Here is a 20,690-nt window from a genome sequence, read left to right on the forward strand (position 1 = left end):
TATACTAAATTACTTGTATTGTCAATTTAACTATAGGTGCTTAAAACTTTACGCCACAGGTAACTATATTTTAGAACCATCGCGGAATCAGTCCACGTGTGGCCGGAACACGATTTTCAACTTTTCCGTATGTAAAAAAATGTGTGAGAATCAACACACCTGAGTTTTTGGTTCACCTGGGATTTACTATCAAGCGGAGATGGGGACGAGAGTTTCTATATAAGACGACGCCTGGTGTTCCATGTATCAGTCAAGTGTTGACCAAAGCTTCAATATGAAATCACTCGCAATCCTCGCTGTCGCTTTCTTCGGATGGTAACCATGTTTTGTCATTTCTTTCAAAAATATAGATTTGTAGGCCTATATGTTGAATTAGCTTTAGTTTTCGTTTAAAACAATAGCTTTAGCGCTTAGATTGGTGGTAGAGATAAAAAATAATGCTGATTCTTAGATTAGTTAAAGGTAGCTTAGGTAGGATTATAAAATATAAGATTTCCGGTTACAACTTTGTAATATGTTTAGGGCTTTATCTTTGAGATAATTTTTTTGCTTTAATTTTTTTTTTAACTTTTCAGATATATTTTTTTTATTTGTATTTAATTCATTGGCTTTTCTGATTACTTTAATGTAGATTTTTTTTATTGATGGCGTTTTTAATAGATAAAGGGGGAAATGTTTGGCTAATTACAGACATAAACAGTGAAATAAATTGATGACTATTTGCTGTCATCACTGCAACTGCAAAATATTTTATGAATAGGACATATTATACATCTTCATCATTTCAGCACCTTTACAATCCAACATTAAAATAATAACTTTACTTCCTAGCGTTATATCCCAGGGAGGGGGAGGCGCAAACTTCGACCAGATCTTCAACAGATACGCCGGAAGTGACAACCAGTTCTCTCAAGCCGAGTTCAGCAGGTTTTGGCTTCACTTTGACGATGATGGTGAGTACCCAGGAAGTTTTTTACATCAGTACACCTGACTTACTTGACTTACTTTGACGACAATTGTGAGTACACAGCCGGTTTCATACATCAGTACACCTGACTTACTTGACTTACTTTGACGACAATTGTGAGTACACAGCCGGTTTCATACATCAGTACACCTGACTTACTTGACTTACTTTGACGACAATTGTGAGTACCCATACGGTTACTTACATCAGTACACCTGACTTACTTGACTTACTTTGACGACAATTGTGAGTACCCATACGGTTACTTACATCAGTACACCTGACTTACTTGACTTACTTTGACGACAATTGTGAGTACACAGCCGGTTTCATACATCAGTACACCTGACTTACTTGACTTACTTTGACGACAATTGTGAGTACCCATACGGTTACTTACATCAGTACACCTGACTTACTTGACTTACTTTGACGACAATTGTGAGTACCCATACGGTTACTTACATCAGTACACCTGACTTACTTGACTTACTTTGACGACAATTGTGAGTACCCAGCCGGTTACTAACATCAGTACACCTGACTTACTTGAATTACTTTGACGACAATTGTGAGTACCCATACGGTTATTACATAAGTACACCTGACTTACTTGACTTACTTTGACGACAATTGTGAGTACCCATACGGTTACTTACATCAGTACATCTGACTTACTTGACTTACTTTGACGACGATAGTGAGTTCTTAGAAATTGTACTGTGGTTAATTATGTCAGTTATCCTATTTTAGAAGATCAATTGTGCATGTTGAGCAAAGTTCAATTAAATGTTTTTATACCTCAGCTGACGGTGATGTGACCAAACAAGAATTTGACCAGGGCTGGAGACAAGAAGGCTTCCCCAACCCACAGAACGCCCCACTTTTCTTCCTCGAGTTGGACAGAGTCGCCGATGAGGTTCTCAACGCCCAAGACTTCCCACACATCTTCCATCTCTTCGATGAGGATGGTAAGAAATATCTCTCCGTTTATTTAACACTGAAATTCTTTCGACTTTCCTCTAGTCAAATTTGTATAACTGTTGTGGTGTGTATAGCTTGAATACCTACTGGATAAAAAGGTACTCAAAGACTAAAATAAAAACATTTAACAAATGCTTACATTTCCTAGGAAAATAATGTGTGATAAAAATTCATTTTTTCAGGCAACGGATCCATTTCTGAGAGAGAATTCAGATTTAACTGGAATGCCTATTTCGACTAAACCGGATTGATTTTTCTAATATGGATAATTGCAATGATCTTATAAATTTAAAAAATGTTATATAAAATATAATTTTCTGTAATAAAATTATTTTTAACTACTGGGAATTGTGTAGTTTGTACATGTTTCTCTAAATAATAATTTGTTTCTACTGATATTGTGAAATTTTAATTCTAATTGAGAGTAGGCTAAAACTTTTGATCATGAAATGAGCTTTTTAAACTCGTATAGCTAGATTCAAACCAGTTGGTAATAGTGATGATTTAACCACTTCAAAATACTGATGTATATATATATATATATATATATATATATATATATATATATATATATATATATATATATATATATATATATATATATATATAATATCTCTAAATAATAATTTGTTTCTACTGATATTGTGAAATTTTAATTCTAATTGAGAGTAGGCTAAAACTTTTGATCATGAAATGAGCTTTTTAAACTCGTATAGCTAGATTCAAACCAGTTGGTAATAGTGATGATTTAACCACTTCAAAATACTGATATATATATATATATATATATATATATATATATATATATATATATATATATATATATATATATATATATATATATATATATATATATATATGTATATATATATATATATATATATATATAGTGCATCTGTTTTAACATACATCTGTTGCAAATACTTTAATATACAGACTGTGAAACCATTACAGTACACATTTAGTGCCACTCCATTATTAAGCACTAGCGTACCCGATATAATTAAGTCCGAGGAGAGCTCGGGGCTAATCGTTCATAACCGGCGCGTCAGCGGGCGCGCCTGATTCAGTTTAGTGAAAAACTATAAAGCCCCATTGAATCCATTGTCTATCGCACTGTTTAAAACGAAAGTAGCCGCTTATAGCGCTCACGAGATAGCTCGGGGCGTCAAATCGCTCCCTACTGGGGCGCCTGAGAACGTGCCTGATTCGATCAACTCAATGATTATTGTTCCCCATTGTGTCTTTAGTGTATAGCCTTTTTTTTAAACGAACGTATTCCCCATAGTGCTCGCTGTGGAGCCCGGGGAGCTACGGGTTGCGCAATCGACGGGACGCCGGCGGGTGCGCCTGTTGCAGTTTTACCGCTGAATATCGTAGTAACCCATTACCTGCTATGCAGGACGCCTAATCAACAGATGACAAGTGCTAACATAGCCGCTCTGGAACTATGGTAGCCAAACCATGTATTGACGAAAATCGCACCCTCTCGAGATAATTAATAAATGAATATGTATAAGTTTTCCAATGTGTAGCCTCCTCATAAAGTGATTGCCTCTTTCTGTTGTTGTTTTTCACGACAAAAAGAAAGAAAAATCTTCCTATGAGAAGTTTATTTTATGTCTTAAAAGCGCGTGCTATTAGTATCCAAGATTTGTTACTAATACGATCTCCAACGATCAATGATTTTAGCAGTAAAAAATATACGCCGAATACTTGAATTTTTTGTTTAAGTTTTTCTTACTATAAAAAATGATTATTTATTTATTGTTTTGTTTTTAAATATGGTTTAGCTTTCTAATAACCATTTTGTCTGATTATTTGGAATAGAGTTAGTAAACTCCACCCGATTGCGTCATTAAAATTTGCATCCCAAATAATCTCGACCCCAAAAGCATTTGGTTGGTTTCATAGAGACAGAACAACAACAAAAGATGGATGGTATTCAGTGGCTTTGTTATTTGTTGTGATAAGGCTGTTGTAGTACAAGAAAGATATTTACGTACAAGGCAGTAAGTGTAGTGACATAAGTTCGTTACTTTCATTTTCTTAACCTTATTTGACAAATCGTGACAAATATACTATGTCTAATTTGGGCAAACGTGCAAACGTCGTGATTTTCTCATTTATCAAACTCAAATATAGATCTAGAATAGATCTATAATCTAGATCTAGATCCTAGATCTAATGACTACACAGGTGACAGTAGACAAATCTAGATTCTAGATCTAAATTATAGATCTATGTAGATCTTGATTTCCTTTTTTGGATATAGACTCTAATCCATATCTGGATCTATAACGAAGAAAGCTAACTACTTCCTAAATTAATTAAACTATATTTAAGCTAAGTAACACCCCATGGAAGCTTGTAGTACTACAGTATATCAGATATGCTACATTTGTAGCACTTTTACATAGAACTACTTCAGACAACCGACTCTTTGAACATTGAGACTCTCTGTTGTCTGGCTGGTATTAAAATTGTATTTGATGGGCGTGTCGCCAGAACCTTAACTTAGCCTAGCGGTAATAACCAAAGCAGTAGATGAAAAACAACGTTCTTACCAAAACTTGGGCATTACAACACCTTTTTTTAAACGCACTTAACGACCGTACTATATTTAGTGCAGTTGTATTTTCCTACTGTTTCGCTATCTAGGTTGGGACTAAGGATAGGGTTTGGTCTAGTTTTTAAGAATGCCAAAATAAGAAATAGAATGTTAGCCTGCTTTTAATAAACAACATGCATATTATGTTCATTTAGCGCGATTTTTATAGCTCTACAATATTGCTTTGAAACTATAAAGTCTGAGTTGGATTAGAACTCAAGTTATTTTTCTTTAAATCTGGGGCTGCAAATACACGAGGTATATCGTTATTCTGCGTTCAAAAGAATAATGAATTAGTAGCTTTAACTAAGTGTTAAATAATCCTGTACGCAATATTGTTTCTTAAATTAGACCATAGTCTAGCTTCACAATGATGTTGTCATAGCATCACTTTGAGCTTAATTTCGTTCATCAAACTTTTTTTTTAAGTACTTAATTAAACTTGTGAAAAACAATGCTTCGCTCATCTACTGGACAGAAGTGTAATACATTTCCTCTCGTGTTTTCTTGTAATGCGCTATAATAATAGAGAATGTCTTTCACATTCAGATTAACTTATTGATTATTAATGATTGATTATTTTTTTTTATAAATTGATTCCTATTTATAGCTTGCTTGTTATTTATAGACTGGTTGTGTATCCTTAGAGGCTTTCTGTTGCGGTCTAAGCTGAGGGAGCTTTAATGTCTGTTCCATGATGTAGATTGTGACACTGCTTCTAGCCAAGTTACCATGACAACGCCGGTGGGAATCAACAAGAAGCACACCGAGTGGAGGAAATACAGCAAAACTTTGATAGAGGAACTCAAGGAGAAGCTGGAGGACAGGAGAACGAGGACCCTAGCCCTGCTCTCAGAGAACAAGGACCTGACGGCCTTCAGAGAGATCGATACCGAGAGCGACGGGCTGGACGATACCAGCACCAATCTGACCATCAAACACGAGCTGCCTGGAGATGGAGCAGGAGCTGAGGGCTGTCTGGCACTGTCGTCCTACTCTGAGACAAGTTCCTTGACCGACTCGGAATGCTATGACCGGATGGACGATTGTTTTTACTCTGAGGACGTCGTCAAGTGTGAAGGGGAGTGCACCCACTCGTCCTACTCGACATCCTCGGCCTCGAGTGAATCTGTGATAGAGGAGGAGATCTGCAGCTCCACGAGCACCACCTGCGCTCAGCTGGCGTCTAAGACGCGGGTCAATCTAGACAGGCATGACGTCATTTTTGCTGCAGGCAAGCTGCCAGCAGACGGCGAGAGTGAGAACTGGCCAGCCAATGAAAAACGTTTTCTGTCTGCCAAGGGATCCTTGTCTCACTGTAATATCAAGACGTCCGTCATTTCTTTAGCTGATGAAGCTTTAAACGTCCGCCTGACCCGCAGCTTCACCGATCTGCATGCAGTTAGTTGTACAGACGCTCCACAGGAGAATCTCAAATTAAACTCTGACGACATTACTGCCCAAAATGATGCCTCTGGCTCAACGTCGTTAACGAAAAATATAAATGAAAATACTGACCAGCCTGACGTCATAAAAACTGACCTTTATAAACCTGATTCACCAACTAAAGTTGTGGATGATGAAGGTATCATGGCATGTAAAATAAAAGAAGAACTAGCACAAATCATTCATGAAGTAGTAGGGACTAGCCCTTCTACAGCTGAACTTATACAATCACTAGACGGGGTAGATTTAGTAAACACTAATATCCCAACTGACGAGCCGCCTACAGAAACAACCACAAAAATAAAAACTGAGAGAGACAAATTCCCAGACTTTTATTCCGATGTTGACAAGGACAGCTGTGTTGGTTCGAGTGAAGAAAAGACTCACACCCCGAAAAAAAGAGATTTTCCCGTACCACAAAAAGAAAATTTCGATTGTAAAAACTGTTTCGAAGACATCTACAAAATTTTGAAAGGCAATGCTGATATATTTAACGATATCAACAAAGACATTATCGCTTGTCTTGAGCACCAGTTGAGAGATCCTTACTCAGCCCTGAGAAATGTATCAGGAAACAGCGGGTACATGACTGTCAAGCCAAGCGAACTCGCGGGAAACTTCCCCCCTACACAAGGCGAATCTACAGAGCGAAGTAAACATCTGAGCCTCTGCTTAGAGAAAGCAAGACTGGCTAACTCGCTGCAGCTTAAAATCGGACATACGAGAAATCGTGCAGAAAATATCGCCACAACAAGAGCGTACGAGAAAGCTGTCGACGATTTGGAAGAGTGCATGCAAGAATTTTTCAAATCTTATCCTATTGAGAGTGAAGAGCTATCCGCGCTTCAGTTGACGTCTGCAGAAGCCACCAAAAGATTGACGCTTCCCCCTACATCGCCAACCAGAGATGGAATGGCGGCATCTCTACGTAGGTCAAGTACGTTTGTAATAGAAAAATCAGGCAGCCTAAGTCCTATGAAATCTGAAACGAAATATCCGTCAAGCGGAAGTACAAGCAAGGAAAAGAAAACAACGCCTTCCGTGGACTCGGATAATAGTTTGATAAACCGCGATCTGCCGCCTAAATGCTCGCCAACTTACATTTTGAATACAGAAACAGAAGACGCAGCCAATTCAGCGCAAAAACCTGAAAAGAAAACATGGTGTAAGGTTAAAAGGTCAAGCTCTTTTAAATCAGGGTATGTTTGGAGTTCTGGGAAAATGCACGCCAAAAAAACAAAGCAAAACTCAAACTTTCTACAGCTGGGGTCGGCGCCTGCCTCAGACAGCGATTCTACCGACAGCTGCTCGGATATGCTGGAGGACAGCGCGTGCAAGTACACGTCATCCATGCTGACGCAGCTGCTGGACTATGACTCACAAGATGACGACCATTTGCCTGATGACGTGTTAGCTCTCGCGGTTGAGGAAACCAACAAAGCAGCACCGGAAACATTGAAATCTCCACAAACTCCTGATACTGTACCTGATTTGTTTACGAAATTAACATCTGAAAAAGATCTCAATGTAATGGCTTCTAGCATGACGCTGAAAGCCGCTGAGGTTGATGACGAGACTCATGGGAACTACGAATCAGATTTTAACACGGACAGCAATGGTGAAGATGAAGAAATAGAAGAAATAGAAGAAATGTTAAAGGAAGAGGTCGATGAAAATTTAATTGGTATTGAGATGAATATTCTTGATGAAAAGCATATAATTGACGAGAAAAAAACTAAGGATCACAAAGATAATGTAAAATTAGATGAAAGCATTGTCTTGAATGATGATTTAAAGAAACCCGTAGATAACAGTGGAATTAACGCAACTGGAACTTTAAATTTGAGTGTAGATGACACAGCTGTTATAGAAAACAGACAAGCGGGTCTGGATAAAGTTGATGACAAACTGACTTCAACCCCGTCTAAAGATACAAGCGAAGATGAAGCTATAGAATGTTCCAGCAAAACTTTGGTCGCCCGTGGAAAGATGACACCACACATAAGCAGGCCCAGTCACAGGAAGTGGTTTGCTGTCAACAACGTCGGGCTCAACGACTCCGAAGATAACGACGCGCCTTTTTTACCTAAAGTCGAGTGGTCGAGCAGCGACGAGGACATTTTGGACGACCTCAGACGGGACAAAAGTCCGTCGGATATCCTTAAAGAAAAGCAGAAGGTCGTTGTTGATGAGAAGCTTAAGATGTTGACCCAGTGCGCCCAGAGGAGACGGAAGTCCAGGTCTCCCATGCGGCTCATGGCATCCACGTCCAAGACTTTGGATCAAATATCCATACACAGCAACAGCAGCAAAGACTCTGGAATTGGAAGCCTTATGTTCCCCACGTCCAGTAGAAAGGCGATTGAGCCATGGAAAGGGTCACAGGTTAAGAGCGAATGTGAGTACCTTGGACTCCCTACGTCTATTTATAGCTCTACATGTGCTATGGGGGACCCCAAATACTTCGGTGACTACGACAACACAGAGATACTCTTCCCATCAGTTTCTGAACTTCTTTTAACAAGAATATCTCAGGAAACTCCGATAAAAACAAGCACCAATTCAACCATGAATTACGAAAATACTGAAAACGACGAAGCTAGTTTAATCACAGAAGATTTTGACTGTGCAATGACGAATGAACCTACAACCTTACCAATCAAGCTGAGTGATATATCTCCTACTCGAATTGTTCAACCAAGCACCACGCGTAAAGTGGCATCAATCTTCACCGCGGAGTCCCCGGTAAAGGCGGTGGAGACTCCAGCACTGAGAGCTCACCAGACCAGCCGGGAGCCGTCGTCTCTTGCCGTGTCTCTGGAACACGTCTCGTCTCTCAGTTCCACCAGCGGGGAGTACACATTCCCTCCCCTCAGCACCAGCTGCCTGCAGGGTGAATCTGTCCCCAGAGAGTCGACTCAAGAACCAACCGGGTGTATCTTTGGGGGTGAAACGTGTAATGAGTGGGTGCATCGGCCGGCAGAAAGTCTGGAAACTGTCATAACTGAATTCAATGACGACAAGACTCAAGAAATCGGTGAAGATATATTCTATAATGATATTACACAAGATGGAAACCAGACTATCGGTCAAATAAATCACTCAGGAAATTTCTGCCTGCACGATAGTATTGTTATTGAAGAGAGCGCGACGCTGAGGAAGGATGAAAAAAAATATGCTCCTCGCAATATTTCCTCTATAGAGAATATAGTGCGTCTAGCGCCGTGCGAGAACTCGACTCTGAACAGCTGCCCTATTCCACAGATGTTCATGAATGTATTACAGAACAAACCATTCGTTTTTTCAACCACTAATCACGATAACTCCTTTCAAAATGATGAGAATAAGAAGTCAGCTTCTGATAATAACTTTGTATTGAGTGGTGACAAACCTTGTGAAACTATCACAACAGAATATAAAATCGAGCAAAATCTAAACTCCCTAGATAAAACTCCAGAAACTATTCAAGCAAGCAGCTACCAGAATGATGACAAATTTGATGATGAATGTAAACTCGAACGAGATGGAAGACAAAGTACAGAAAGACGACAAAATGAGAACCTACTTTCGACACAACATGAGGTTCTAAACCGTGGTTTAATTCCTGTTATTTCTGACCGTTTACCACGCGAGGAAGACTGGACATATGTCGGGGATTCGAAAGATTTCCTATCATACGTTCAAGCCAACAAGGAAACAGGCCGCTGCAAGCCGCTGACCTACAAGGCCGTGAACCCGAACTTTCAGGATTCCCGCAGTCTCAGACCGTCTCTCGCCCGCCCCTGGTGCTCCTTGTCGAAACAACGCAGCTCTGCTCAACAGATCCACCGAGATTGGAGTGACATGTCCTTTGATTCCAGAGACTGCTATGACATCCACCCGTCGGCGGAGAACTACTGCTTGTATAATTCCAAAGACCCGTGCCAGGAGACACACCCCCGGAACTTTGTGTACCCAAAGCAAGAATCACACCTTAAAAGAGATGACTATCAAACAATACTGGCTCTGTTTGACAAGGTTTCTAGCATAGAACACCATTTGGCTCAGCAGAATGTAAACATGGAATGCGTCCAAGAGCATCCGTGTAAAAGATCTCCATACTCAGGTACTGAGCTTGGGACTTGCAGTTCGAGAGAAGCTCCATGCAGATCGGGTCGTGCTAGGGGTTATTGTTGTACCGACCCACGACCCGTGTGCTCGTGTTACTGCAGCTGTTCGTGTGTATCAAAACAACCCATCGACACGGCTGCTGGCTCCACGGGCAACACGATAGCCAAGCTACACACGACCGTACATACACAGTCTTCACAGACAGAGGACAATAAAGGCGATGGGTTGCCAGATCAAGCTGGGGCTAGTTTGCCAAGTGATGCAAGACAAGTAGACGAAGCTTTCGTTGAACACTTCCAAACTCTCTCTTCCAAACTCGACACGTCTTACGAGCTATGTAAATCCCTACAGAGTAACGTAAGCATATTCATTTTCTCTTCATCTAAAGATAGGTTTTTACCTTTGTTTTGAAGTGATTATGTTTTCTTACTTCTCCCAACTTTCATTAAATTCTGTATCACCTTCAATGTCTACTCCATAGCTGGACAACATCGACCATGGCCAGGTGGAAACCTTGCGACTGGCAGAAAGTAATGCCAAAATATTCGCTGAAAAACATTGTGAACAGCTGAAAAAATCGATGGTGGGACATTTTTTATTTTATTTTTCTCATTCATGTTCGTTTTGTGTTGTTGTTTTATTAATCCATGCAAGACTTAAGGTGAGTGTCTAAATATTTCTGTAGTAGATAAATGCTATAGTATAAACATTAAATTTCAAAATTAAAGTCTCTGTATAACAAATGACAGTTTATTATCGGCTAAGTTTGTTGTTCCTTGACCAGGATTGTATTGTTGTTGTCCCTTGACTAGGATTGTATTGTTGTTGTTCCTTGACTAGGATTGTATTGTTGTTGTTCCTTGACTAGGATTGTATTGTTGTTGTTCCTTGACCAGGATTGTATTGTTGTTGTCCCTTGACCAGGATTGTATTGTTGTTGTCCCTTGACTAGGATTGTATTGGTGTTGTTCCTTGACTAGGATTGTATTGGTGTTGTTCCTTGACTAGGATTGTATTGTTGTTGTTCCTTGACTAGGATTGTATTGTTGTTGTTCCTTGACCAGGATTGTATTGTTGTTGTCCCTTGACCAGGATTGTATTGTTGTTGTCCCTTGACTAGGATTGTATTGGTGTTGTTCCTTGACTAGGATTGTATTGGTGTTGTTCCTTGACTAGGATTGTATTGGTGTTGTTCCTTGACTAGGATTGTATTGTTGTTGTTCCTTGACTAGGATTGTATTGTTGTTGTTCCTTGACCAGCATTGTATTGTTGTTGTTCCTTGACTAGGATTGTATTGTTGTTGTTCCTTGACCAGCATTGTATTGTTGTTGTTCCTTGACCAGGATTGTATTGTTGTTGTTCCTTGACTAGAATTGTATTGTTGTTGTTCCTTGACCAGGATTGTATTGTTGTTGTTCCTTGACTAGGATTGTATTGTTGTTCCTTGACTAGGATTGTATTGTTGTTCCTTGACTAGGATTGTATTGTTGTTGTTCCTTGACCAGGATTGTATTGTTGTTGTTCCTTGACCAGGATTGTATTGTTGTTCCTTGACTAGGATTGTATTGTTGTTCCTTGACTAGGATTGTATTGTTGTTGTTCCTTGACCAGGATTGTATTGTTGTTGTCCCTTGACTAGGATTGTATTGTTGTTGTCCCTTGACTAGGATTGTATTGTTGTTGTCCCTTTACCAGGATTGTATTGTTGTTCCTTGACTAGGATTGTATTGTTGTTGTTCCTTGACCAGGATTGTATTGTTGTTCCTTGACCAGGATTGTATTGTTGTTGTTCCTTGACTAGGATTGTATTGTTGTTGTTCCTTGACCAGGATTGTATTGTTGTTGTTCCTTGACCAGGATTGTATTGTTGTTCCTTGACCAGGATTGTATTGTTGTTGTTCCTTGACTAGGATTGTATTGTTGTTGTTCCTTGACTAGGATTGTATTGTTGTTCCTTGACCAGGATTCTATTGTTGTTGTTCCTTGACTAGGATTGTATTATTGTTGTTCTTGACCAGGATTGTATTGTTGTTGTTCCTTGACTAGGATTGTATTGTTGTTGTTCCTTGACCAGGATTGTATTGTTGTTGTTCCTTGACCAGGATTGTATTGTTGTTGTTCCTTGACTAGGATTGTATTGTTGTTGTTCCTTGACTAGGATTGTATTGTTGTTGTTCCTTGACCAGGATTGTATTGTTGTTGTTCCTTGACTAGGATTGTATTGAGACGAGATTGGAGCAGCTAGACCACACCCACAGCCAAGCCAGTGCTAAGAGAGACGACTCGCTGAGAAACTTGATCAAAGAAACGTTGGACTCTGTGGCACAACACCTGGCCTCACAATTCCTGGAGACGGTGGAACAAATAGAACAGGTACTTTAGAGGTTGTCTCTTTTTTAGTCTAAACATTTGTCATTAGTCGTTTACTTTCATTCAATTTAGCTTTATCCGACAATAGAGACATGGTTGGAGATGGGCTTCTCATTCACAGATTTGTTTAGATTCGGTATGTCCCAGCTTTAGATTTCAAAACTGAATAGACATAAAATGCCTATAAATTTATTACAAAAATATTCTTTACAAAGGGGACAAAAGTTATTGTACAGTTTAACTATTTTAAATGTAATTGTTACTTCCCTTAACTTCTATCGTGGTTAAAATTTCTATCTGCGCTAATACTAATACCTCATAATGTATTTTTCCACATTTTTCAACTGACTAAAGAGAGTGACAACTGCCTTGAACAATCACAGTCAAAGCCTGACTAACAAATATACAGAACTTACTCATATTATCTCTGAACTCAAAATCTCCAAGTAAGTGAATAACACTTTATCAACGTTTTTGTTTATTGCGGTGTTGACGCGTATTTCCAACTTGGTGTTATTCAATCATAAAGTAGGTACCATGCCATCTGGTAATAATGGGTTTTATTTTTCAAGTATCTGTTGAACGATGTATCTCTTAACTCATAACTGTCATGCGTACAGAAATATTGAAAAAAATTACTTTGTTTTTAATTTTCAATAACAAAAATATCCCACTTATTAGATCAAAGATATTTCGATTATTTTGTTTTACTTTCTACGACTTATTGAAAAAAATGACAGACAAAAATAACTTGAAGTACATCAGCATGAACGAATGTTTATTTTGACTGCGCAGACACGCTGAGTTAGATGACAACAAACCACAAGTCGTTCACAAAGGCATGGATTACGAGACCCTAAAAATGAGGATCGTGGATCTGACGTCACAACGCGATGCTGAGAAGGTGTTTCACAGAATAACTCGAGAATCCCTGAGAGCCCTAGAGAGGGACCATGACCGACTACGTCAGGAGTTTATCCGGGCCACCTACAGGAGAGATAACAACTCCACCAGTGACAGGTGAGTAGCTTGTACAAGACTTGTGTTAACAAATGTGTGATGATTAGGTTTTCTAGAGGTGTTAGACAAAGTTGATTAGCAGATCTTTCTCTTAATTCTGTCTCGACTATAAAGCTGTTGAAATTTAAACCCATCTATTTTTAGGTAATGGGGTCCACAACTTATTTTTCCTCCTGTAATGTGGCCCACATCACAGTAATCATCTAGTAATGTGGTCCACATCACAGTTGTCATCTAGTAATGTGGCCCACATCTCATTTGCCATCTGGTAATGTGGTCCACATCTCAGTAGTCATCTAGTAATGTGGCCCACATCACAGTTGTCATCTAGTAATGTGGTCCACATCTCACTTGTCATATGGTAATGTGGTCCACATCTCATTTGTTATCTGGTAATGTGGCCCACATCTCATTTGTTATCTGGTAATGTGGTCCACATCACAGTTGTCATCTAGTAATGTGGTCCACATCTCACTTGTCATCTGGTAATGTGGTCCACATCTCAGTAGTCATCTAGTAATGTGGTCCACATCTCAGTAGTCATCTAGTAATGTTGTCCACATCTCAGTAGTCATCTGGTAATGTGGTCCACATCTTAGTTGTCATCTGGTAATGTGGTCCACACCTCAGTTGTCATCTGGTAATGTGGTCCACATCTCACTTGTCATTTGGTAAAGTGGTCCACATTTTGAAATCGTTAAATAAATCCCACATTCCATTTGCTTTTTTTTTTCCACAGAGGATTTCGGCAACGGTTGATTGAATTACTGAATGACAACACAGAATCATTTAGTGGCGGCATCAGGCGAGATAAGCAAAAGAAAAAACGTCAAGACGATTTCGCCAGACATGAAGAGTACATGCCCCTTTCTTTGCAGTTAGACAAGACAGTAGCCGCCGCTAAGGAAGGCGTTATCTCCGAAAGACAAGAGAGTTCCAGTAAGGGGAGTAAACTCTCAGACAAACAAAAGATTTCTACCAGGTCAAGACATACCCCATCATCACTACTTACAAGGGATCACACGTCAAGAGCTGAAGAAATAACGTTACCTCCAGAACTCGCCCGGAAAGTGGAGTCCTTAAAAGCATCACTCCGCAAGCGGAAATCAAATCCTGTTGGCAGCGATCCATCTTTGGACAAAACAGTACTTCCTGTGCCGACAGCTAAGGATGGCGTGTTGGCAAATTTGGGTAAAAGAGGCGCAGGCAACAAACAATCTAAAACCCTGAACCCCACGGAAAACCCTAGCTGCGATTACACAACGATATACGGCACTTGGTTGGGTGACATCTGTGAAGAACCTGACGAGCAAGAAGAAGCGCATGTAAATAGGATCGTTTCAGAACCAGTTACAACCGAATCCAAATCAAGTGTGGCGCTATCCGATGATAATTTTTAATAGCCGTCAGAACAAAATAAAAATAAAATTTTGTCTTAGCCTGGATTTTAAGATATTACAGTTATATTTCATTAATTATATCTGTTTTAATAATCTGTAAATAGGTTATATTTTACTTTATTAAATTTGATGTGTTTGTATAAAGTATTCAGTTTTCATTTGTGCTCAAAAGTTTGGAATCGTCTCTTGTGTTCATTCAATTGTAAAATTTGATGACCCTCATATGTAGAATATTGAAATCCAAGGCATGTCTAAAGCATCGCTATTCGCAATGTTCAGTGTGAACATGGGCAGGGTTCAGTGTGAACATGTCTCTAGTTAAAGGGTTCAGTGTGGACATGTCTCTAGTTAAAGGGTTCAGTGTGAATATATCTCTAGTTAAAGGGTTCAGTGTGGACATGTTTCTAGTTAAAGGGTTCAATGTGAATATATATTTAGTTAAAGGGTTCAGTGTGAACATGTCTCTAGTTAAAGGGTTCAGTGTGAATATATCTCTAGTTAAAGGGTTCAGTGTGAATATGTCTCTAGTTAAAGGGTTCAGTGTGAATATATCTCTAGTTAAAGGGTTCAGTGTGGATATATCTCTAGTTAAAGGGTTCAGTGTGGACATGTTTCTAGTTAAAGGGTTCAGTGTGAATATGTCTCTAGTTAAAGGGTTCAGTGTGAATATATCTCTAGTTAAAGGGTTCAGTGTGGACATGTTTCTAGTTAAAGGGTTCAGTGGACATGTCTCTAGTTAAAGGGTTTAGTGTGAATATATCTCTGGTTAAAGGGTTCAGTGTGAACATGTTTCTAGTTAAAGGGTTCAGTGGACATGTCTCTAGTTAAAGGGTTCAGTGTGTAATGTCTCTAGTTAAAGGGTTCAGTGTGTAATGTCTCTAGTTAAAAGGTTCAGTGTGGACATGTTTCTAGTTAAATGGTTCAGTGTGAACGTGTCACCAGATGCAGGGTTCAGCGTTAACATAATCAGGGTTCAGTAGTGTAAACATGTGCAGGGTTCAGTGTGAACATGTGAAGGGTTCAGTGTGAACATTATAATTGGTGATGCCATCAGACAATCCTTGTCTCATCCTATCACTAGTCACCTCAAAATCATCTGGATATTTTTACATTCGCCACATGTGTACTGTACGGGGTGGCACCTAGTCGAGCTGAATAATAACAAATGGTGCACTGATTCGTTAAAAAAAACTGATCAACGGTAGGCCTACATAACACATCATTTACAAAAAAAGTTTTTATTAAAAAAAAAACTAAAATAAGTATGACAACACAATCATTTATCACACATTATCAGCACAAGAAAGACTATGCAACAAAAATAAATTATCAAAGAAAAATAAATCGGTAACCTCTGTGCACGGCAAACAAGTTCTTTATTTAAGAGTAGCCTACCCTTGTGTTTTAGTAAGGTGAAGGTCTTCTGGCCGGTTAGTTTCAAGGTCGGTCAAATCGAAATTTTAGCTTAGTGAACTAAAACTTGTAATTTAGCATAACATTACAGTTTACAGTTTTAACAAGAAAAACCATGGCTGCCAAATACAAGATTTGTCTTGTTCGACATGGAGAGAGTGTATATAACGAAAAGAACTTATTCTGTGGGTGGCATGATGCTGATTTATCTCAAACAGGAATTACGGAAGCTGTCTACGCTGGACAGGTACGATCTGCATCATTAAAGTAAAAAATAAAGTTAAAGTAAAATAAATAGTTAATAAATAGGCATAGGCCTATAAACTATAAATATTAAATAAAATAGCCTATAATTCTAGCTTTTAGTTAAAGTTTTAGTTTTAGATATATCTAGCTAGATCTATAGAGAATCTAAGATCTGTGAGCGCTAGATCTAGAGAGTCATCTATCTAGATCTAGAATCTAGATCTAGATCTAGATCTAGACTCAGTCTAGGAGTCTAGACTAGACTCTTGATTAGAGATGTCTGTCAACTAGAATCTATAAGAAGTATAATAATAAGTAAGTAGTAGTAGTAATAAAGTAGAATTTATTGGTTTATTAGTGGGGGGCCAGACTACTACTACTACTACAGTTTCTAGATCTAGAATCTAGATATTAGTTGAGAATCTTGAAAGTAGATCTAGATCTAAATCTAGCTAGATCTAGGACTTATTATTAGTACTACTACTACTACTACTAAATCTAGATAAAGTATTAAGTAAATCATAAATCAATGCACCATTGTACACAACAGTGCATGCTGATATGAGCTAATGAACTATGTCGGCCTGCTATGTTTATTTAAACTTAAGTTTGTACCTATTTATTCAAATACTTGTTTTCTGAGTACAATTGTAGGCTTGCCCTTTTTGTTAAAATGTGTAACCCTACGATTCTCCACAAAACTTTAGGCCTAAACATTGTCTAATTAAAAAGGCCTAAGGCCAGGCCCGTACTTATTTAGCCAAATGCAGTTTTGTCTTCTAACTTAATTTACTTGTCCCTAATCCTATCTCACATCCCTTCTGACAATGTGGGACAATAACATTATTTATGATTATTACATTAATAAACACATACTCGAAATAAATAGGCCTACTTCTCATTTGTATAGGCCAATTGTATGTGAATTAGCTTTCTTGTTTGTTTTGATGTTTTTGTTAATTCAATTTCTACCCTCCATGTAGTTCTAATTGTTTTAAATATCTTTATCAGCTCCTTAAAAACCAAGGATATGAATTTGACATTGCATTTACTAGTGTCTTGAAGAGAGCTATAAAAACACTGTATCTTATCCAAGAAGAACTGGATTGCCACTGGCTACCTGTGGTTAGATCATGGCGTCTGAATGAGAGACATTATGGTGGACTTCAGGGACTTAATAAATCTGAAACAGCAGCCAAGTATGGAGAAGATCAAGTTCAGGTTGGTAAATGAATTATTAGAAAAATTGTTGTACTTTTTTTTCTTCTCTGTTTGCTCATTCAGCTACTCTATTGTATATTTACTAGTATTACTTTTAGAATTAGCGTCCAAACTACAACATAGCAACACCAGAAAAAAATTTATATATTGCCCTATCGGAAAATATAGAAATATTTTTAATCCTGCTAATACATTGAATCACTTAAATCTTTAGACTTTTTAAGAAATGTGCTTTCCTTAACTTTACTTTTAATAGATCTGGCGACGATCTTATGATATTCCACCACCTCCACTTGAAAAGACAGATGAGCGTTGGTCTGGGAGAGGCAAACAGTATGCAGTAGGTTATTTGTTTATGTAGTTTTTCAGTTGTTTTATCCATCCACTTTAATTTTTATCATTTTATTTTAGCATTACATGGTTTATAAGGAATATAAACTTTTCAGGATATGGATCAAGGTATGATTCCTCCATGTGAGTGTTTAAAAGACACTGTTGAGCGCACACTTCCATTTTGGTACGATTCTATCGTGCCAGCTATCAAGGTAATTACTAGTTAAGCAATTATTAAACTTTGATTATAACTATCTTCATCATAACCTTCTGCGTTACTGAGATTGTTTGCATTTGATTCAATTAATTTAGTTTAGACTCCTATCAGCATTAGGTTTTTTAAATTTTAGTCTTTAAAATGGATTTATGTTTTTATTTGTAAAACAAATTTTAAGTTAACACATATTTTAGATTTTTTTATCAGCTCTTTTAAAAAGATTAATCAGCATGTAGTCAATTCACTGATAATTAGAATTCTTAATGTTTAATCATTGTGCATAGTTGTCTAATATTGTTTTGCTGTAAAAGAAATTTTTTCTAACACTACAGTCAGGAAAAAGAGTAATTGTGGCTGCTCATGGCAACAGTTTGAGAGGTCTGATTAAATACTTGGACAACGTGTCAGACAATGACATCGTTGGGCTTAACCTACCAACAGGTAACCATTTCATTTTGACTTTTTATTTCAACAATTTCAAGTTCTCTTGTTCTGATTTTTTATGCTTGGTTTGTTTAATTCATTAACTTTCAAAATATTTTTGATGAGTCTTGCTAGTTTTCTTCTGTAGTTAATGTGGTAGATTGGGTCTTTTTGTAAAGTATTTGTCAAATTTTTAAGCAAATTAAATTATCAAAAATAAAAGTAGCTAAATCAGTAAATATTTTAATGGATGAAAAGTTATAATTTTTAAACCTGTATGACTATACTTTGCAACAAAATAAACATCTTAAATTTGAAGTTTGATTGGCCTGTTTTTTATTCTTAAAAATTGCCAGTTTGAAATTGAGTTTGTATGAGTTTGGTTGTTTGATTGTGTTACTCACCGTTCCAGCCATCCCCTTGGTTTACGAACTGGATGAAAACCTTCGACCTGTTAAACACTACTATTTGGCTTCAGAAGAAGAGGTCAAGGCTGCTCAGGCCAAAGTCGCTGCTCAAGGAAAAGCTAAATAATTTGTGTGAATGTTTTGTTGAGTACATTAGAATAACTACCATCATTATGTACCACAAAAATATTTGCATCACCTTTTTGTTTAGGCTGAATGTATTATTACAGTTGTAAACATGATATACCCAACTTGTATAGTAGAGCTTAAATAAAAATTCAAATTTTAACTGTATTTTAGTGTAATATATATATAAACATTAAGACATTCTTATTCTACATTTTGAGTAAATAATTTGCTTTGATACCAATTCTATTTCAAAAAGAAATTAATAACAATTTTTAGTGTGGTGTATTTTCTGCACATTTTCTTACTAGCTATTCCAATGTGTTATGAACTAAATGAAGATCTGAGACCTGTCAGTCATTACTACCTAGCATCAGATGAAGAGGTAGCTTCTGCACAAGCTAAGGTTTTAGCCCAAGGTAAAGCAGAAGAAAAAAAGTGCCCTTCTAGAGTTACCCTCCCTGAACCTAGGCAAGCTGGACAAGGGGATCAGAAGTGGCAGAAACAAAGCTTGTTGTCATGCTGTCCTTGCATTGATTTTAACAAGAAAAACAGTCCTCGCTTATAACGGTGCAATAGTATAATTAAAACAAGTGATAACAAACCATTAATTAGTATTTACCATCTGACAGTACTATGTGTATATTTATGCAGAATTACCCATTCAATATTGAACAAGTGTTATCAATATAGAAATATAATAAAACTAATGCTCTTCTGTGACTGTTTACTTTTTGTTCCCTTACTGATGGTGTTGAATTGTGATATAACTTTGCTAATTTTATTTGTCATTTTATAATGTAATTAAAGGATCTAATGGTTTACCTGTTCCATATTTATTTTTCTCCGCTCAGCCGTTTCCTTAAGTCCTGCGTGTAGAATAGATGGACAAATTACTTTTTAGCTTGTGTCATCAGAAGATGCACACTTTGAATGTTAAATATTTGAAGTTCAATAAATTTTAAGTGTCACTCATTTCTTCTGATAGTTTCACTTGTTTGTTTTATTACCCTCATCTCATTAGCTCAATGCTTTGCACATATATGTTTAGAAAATGAACTCAAGGAATAAGATATATTTCAGTCTTTCTTGACTAGCCTAAAAAATATTTCACCCACAAGTCATATAGTTTTGATATGCTGTCAAATCAGCTCTGATTTTCTGTTTTACTAGTTTAAGATGCTGAATCTGGCAGATTGAATTACTTAGTAATGCAGGCCTAAAGTGTGGTTAGATTAGTAAACATGTTAATGAACTTACATTGAATCTTGTATACTTATAGCATATGCAGTTAAATATGAATATTCTTTTTATCATGGGCTACTAGTGCATCTTTTAAAAAAATAGAAATAGTGTTTCAAGCATCTTTATTTTAGGATGTCTAATATTGAAAAC

General features: G+C 37.5%; 4 protein-coding genes across 4 annotated transcripts; all 4 read left to right on the forward strand.

The window, feature by feature from the left end:
• The first annotated feature begins 207 nt into the window (after positions 1-207).
• On the forward strand, positions 208-2,290 carry LOC131939212 (uncharacterized). The gene is made up of 4 exons (XM_059297404.1): positions 208-315; positions 832-953; positions 1,774-1,938; positions 2,134-2,290. Exons 1-4 carry the CDS (start codon positions 242-244, stop codon positions 2,190-2,192), a joined length of 420 nt encoding a protein of 139 aa, XP_059153387.1. The 5' UTR covers positions 208-241; the 3' UTR covers positions 2,193-2,290.
• Positions 2,291-3,875: 1,585 nt separating this feature from the next.
• On the forward strand, positions 3,876-12,939 carry LOC131939208 (uncharacterized). Its single transcript, XM_059297401.1, has 5 exons — positions 3,876-3,963; positions 5,210-10,475; positions 10,600-10,701; positions 12,334-12,492; positions 12,844-12,939. Exons 2-5 carry the CDS (start codon positions 5,295-5,297, stop codon positions 12,937-12,939), a joined length of 5,538 nt encoding a protein of 1,845 aa, XP_059153384.1. The 5' UTR covers positions 3,876-3,963; positions 5,210-5,294.
• Positions 12,940-13,291: 352 nt separating this feature from the next.
• On the forward strand, positions 13,292-15,008 carry LOC131939218 (uncharacterized). The gene is made up of 2 exons (XM_059297418.1): positions 13,292-13,509; positions 14,249-15,008. Exons 1-2 carry the CDS (start codon positions 13,331-13,333, stop codon positions 14,907-14,909), a joined length of 840 nt encoding a protein of 279 aa, XP_059153401.1. The 5' UTR covers positions 13,292-13,330; the 3' UTR covers positions 14,910-15,008.
• Positions 15,009-16,318: 1,310 nt separating this feature from the next.
• On the forward strand, positions 16,319-20,270 carry LOC131939213 (putative phosphoglycerate mutase). Its single transcript, XM_059297405.1, has 6 exons — positions 16,319-16,569; positions 17,580-17,789; positions 18,046-18,129; positions 18,236-18,334; positions 18,672-18,780; positions 19,175-20,270. Exons 1-6 carry the CDS (start codon positions 16,438-16,440, stop codon positions 19,294-19,296), a joined length of 756 nt encoding a protein of 251 aa, XP_059153388.1. The 5' UTR covers positions 16,319-16,437; the 3' UTR covers positions 19,297-20,270.
• The last annotated feature ends 420 nt before the right edge of the window (positions 20,271-20,690 follow it).

The sequence above is a fragment of the Physella acuta genome, unplaced genomic scaffold, assembly GCF_028476545.2.
Source record: "Physella acuta isolate Inbredline_101_S28 unplaced genomic scaffold, ASM2847654v3 ptg000268l, whole genome shotgun sequence".
NCBI classification, from domain to species: domain Eukaryota; kingdom Metazoa; phylum Mollusca; class Gastropoda; family Physidae; genus Physella; species Physella acuta.